General features: G+C 35.3%; 1 protein-coding gene across 1 annotated transcript in view; it reads left to right on the top strand.

The window, feature by feature from the left end:
- The first annotated feature begins 2733 nt into the window (after positions 1-2733).
- Positions 2734-3822, top strand: part of OLAH (oleoyl-ACP hydrolase) — an 11286-nt gene continuing 10197 nt past the window's right edge. The window contains 2 exon segments of the mRNA XM_023530318.1: positions 2734-2767; positions 3434-3589. Coding sequence (XP_023386086.1) covers positions 2734-2767; positions 3434-3589 — 190 coding nt within the window.

The raw sequence follows: 3822 nt of genomic DNA, 5'->3' as shown, positions 1-3822 counted from the left end.
GAGTGTTGTATTAAGTTTTCTTCCGCTTTATGAGTTTTTTAAAAAGCATTTTCGTTAGCTGAAAAAGTTTGATTTACACTTTCTGTATTCAGACTTACATTTATTTCTGTTTATGATTCCGTGTGTTGGATGTTCCTGACCAGCAATAACAGGTGAGACTAAGGTGTTTCGCTGCTTACTTTTTCTTGGCTCAAGACTGCCCTCTTCCGTTGCTCTGGTAAAGTGTAGCTTTAAAAAAATAAATGGCACCTTATTTGTATGGTTGGGGGTTCCGTATGCTTCTGACTCTGATGTTACCATGTCTCTTAACTTCAGCCCCTCCTTTATTTTGCCATCAGACCTCCAAGAGACATTTCCCCTTTGCAAGGTGCCTTTGTCGCCACTGCAGGTGCTGTCTTCCCACCACTGCATCTCTCTATTCCCTCATATTTTCCAAGCCCCTTCCTTTCACCTCTATAGTTCCCACACTCCGATGCCAGGTCTCAAAAAAGCAAAACGAAACAAAACAAAAAAAATCATTGGAAGAAGAGAGCCCTGATATTTATGTAGAGGTATATTTTTATAAATTACTGGAAATACTTTCAGACGAGGTTTTTCAACAACAGCTGATGGTTCAATATAGACAATTAAAGGCTGCTCCTTTAAACCCCTTTTTAAATAATTTATATATAAAAATGTTTAAGAATAGCACCCCAAACTTAACCATGCCCACTGATCCCCTTAAAGAATAAAACATTACAAATTAGTAATATTTAAGTCTCCACGTACTCCTTTCCCAATTGTATCCACTCTCCCCTTCTGGCCTCCTCAAATACTGGCTTAAATAAGATATAGCATTATTTTGCATATTTCTAACTTTATGTAAATGTATCACATGGTAAACATTCCTCTGAAATTTGCTGTTTTCTTCTAAATTTATTTCTTTGAGATCCATCATGTGGATATGTGTACCTCTACTTCATTTATTATTAACTATTGTATAGTATTCTGTTGTGTGACTATAACACAATTTATGCACGTACACTTCTCTCTATAGGCATTAAGGTCATTTTCATTGTTTGCTATTATTAACGATGCTTCTATGAGCAGTCTTATGCATGTCTTCTTGCATACATGTGTAAGAAAGTCTACATATAGTAGAATTTTGGGGTAGTAGGGTACAAATGTCTTCAACTATACAAAATATCACTAAATTGTTCTCCAAAGAACTACAATGATTTACACTGCCAAAGCAGTATATGAAAATTTCTGTTGCTCTATATCCTTGGCAATAGTGTTATTGCCAAAGTTTTTGATTTTTTGCAGATCTGTGGATGAAATTATTCTGATTTTATTTTTTCCAGTTTTATCAGTTTAAGGCAAACATAATGATTTTGCAAAATGATTACCACAAACAGTTTAGTTATTCATCACCTCACATAGTTACAATTTTTTTCCTGTCATAACTTTTAAGATCTACTCTCTAAGCAACTTCTGAACACACAGTGCAGTGTTGTTAACTGCAGTCACCATGCTGTGCACACAGCCCCAGGATTTATTTACAATAATCAGAACAGCACGGGACTGGCCTTAAAACAGACACAGAAACAAATAGAAGAGAATCGAGAGTCAAGAAATAAACCCATATATATCTGATCAAGTAATATCTGACAAGAAAGAATATGTGATGGAGAAGAGAGTCTCTTCAATAAATGGTACTGGGAAAATTGGATATTCACACACAAAATAATAAAACTAGACCCTGATACCACTCACAAAAATGAACTCGAAGTGAATTAAAAACTTAAGTGTAAGAACTAAAATAATAAAACTCCTAGAAGAAAATATAGAGAAAAAGATCTTTGACATTGGTCTTGGCGATTAATTTTTTTATATGACACCTAAAGCACAAGCAACAAAAGCAAAATAAATAAGTAGGACTATATCAAAAAAAACAAGCAAAGCTTTTGCACAACAAATGAAACCATCAACAAAATGAAAAGACAACCTACAGAATAGGAGAAAATATTTGCAAACCACACATTTAATAAGGGGTCAATATCCTAACTATATAAGGAACTCATCCAACTAAATAGCAGAAAACCTCCTAAAACAATCCAATTAAAAAATAGGCAAAGAACTTGAATAGACATTTTTCTAAAGAAGACACACAGATGGCCACCAGGTACATAAAAAGATGCTCAACATCATTAAACATCAGAGAAATGCAAATCAAACCACAATGAGCTATCACCTCACACCTGTTAGAATGGCTATCATTAAATAAACACAAACAAACAAACAAACAAACAGCTAGCTAGCTAGCTAGCATTGGCAAGAATGTGATAAAAACAAACCTTTGTACACTGTTACTGGTAATGTAAATTGGTGCAGGCACTACGGAAAACAGTATGAATGTCCCCCCGCCCCCTAAATTAATAGAATTAATATGATGTAGCAAGCCCATGTCTGGGTATATACCCAAAGGAAACAAAATTGTTATCTTGAAGAGATAGTTTCACCTCCATATTCATTCAACTTACTTACAAAGAGCAAAGGTATGGAAACAACCTATTTGTCCATCGACAGATAAGTGAATAAAGAAAATGTGATATATATATATAATGGAATATTATTCAGCCACGAAAAGAAGACAATCCTGCCCTTTGCAACAACATGGATGCACTGTGAGGGCATCACACTAAGTGAAATAATTCAGAGAGAAAAAGACAAATACTATATGATCTCACTTACATGTGGAATCTAGAACACAAATTCCAGTACCACTGTGAGCTTTTTCAGCTTCATTTCTCCCCGATTACCAAGATAGTATACACTTAAACCTCAAACTTGCATAAATGCAAGACTTTGGTTGAAAATATATGTATATGGGGCAGACTTTACCCCATTTAGAGCCACGGTAAACACAAAAAGTGTTCTCCCTTTGCTGTTAAGATTCCTCCCCCGCCCAATCTAATTTTCACTGAGAATTTACAGCTTAGAGCTTCCTGGTTTTATGTAGAGGATTCCATTCTAACTCTCAAACTTGCCTTGACTTCTTGCCGTCTAACCTTGAAACGTGACGTTTTATTTTTCTGATACAGGCCTTGGGCATCAGCGTAGCCTTTCAGTTAGCACATGCTCACTGCCTGAATTTTCAGTTTTCTCTTTTTCATTCTAGCAATTCCTTTTTATTGTGAGCTAAACTAAGCATCTAATTATATGCATTTCATCTAGCATGTCTTGATATTTTGCAGTCGGAGAGTATTTTTTAGATATTTAGTCTACTGTATTTTATGCTTTTTTTAATCAGTGAATTCTAAATATTTTATATCACTGGATTTGACCATTATTATTCATTTTTTTAAAATTATTCACATCATGTTAATATAAGCTCCTTTACAACATCAAAGCATTTCACTCACTGTACTGACTTGGGTTTCTCAATCTCCAGTGCGTGCCGTAAGACTTGCTGAACGAGAAAGTCAATTTGAAGAACGTTTTATAAGTGACGTCTGCCAGGTAGTGAATGAAATTGCGTGTGCTCTGCTTCCAGCCATCTAGGATAAACCATTTGTGCATTTTGGCCAATGTTTTAAAAGATATTTGGGTGAGTTCTTTCCATCGCAATTCCATGGTTAATGTTGTTTTTTTGTGTCACGTGAGATGCATATCTTTTTGATTAGTTATGCTGCTTCATCGCTGCTTGAAGGAGTGATTGATTAAATATGGCTATAGCTGTTCTCAAACAAGAAAGTCAGACGGAAAGAAAAGGCACGGTAGGGGCCAAGAAGACGTAAATTCGAGGTGACACGATGAATCGAAATCTTTCTTTAAGGAGTG

Source organism: Pteropus vampyrus, unplaced genomic scaffold, assembly GCF_000151845.1.
Source record: "Pteropus vampyrus isolate Shadow unplaced genomic scaffold, Pvam_2.0 Scaffold49, whole genome shotgun sequence".
Classification (NCBI taxonomy): Eukaryota; Metazoa; Chordata; class Mammalia; order Chiroptera; family Pteropodidae; genus Pteropus; species Pteropus vampyrus.
The sequence above is the reverse complement of the archived record's forward strand: the minus strand, read 5'-3'. Positions and strand labels throughout refer to the sequence as shown.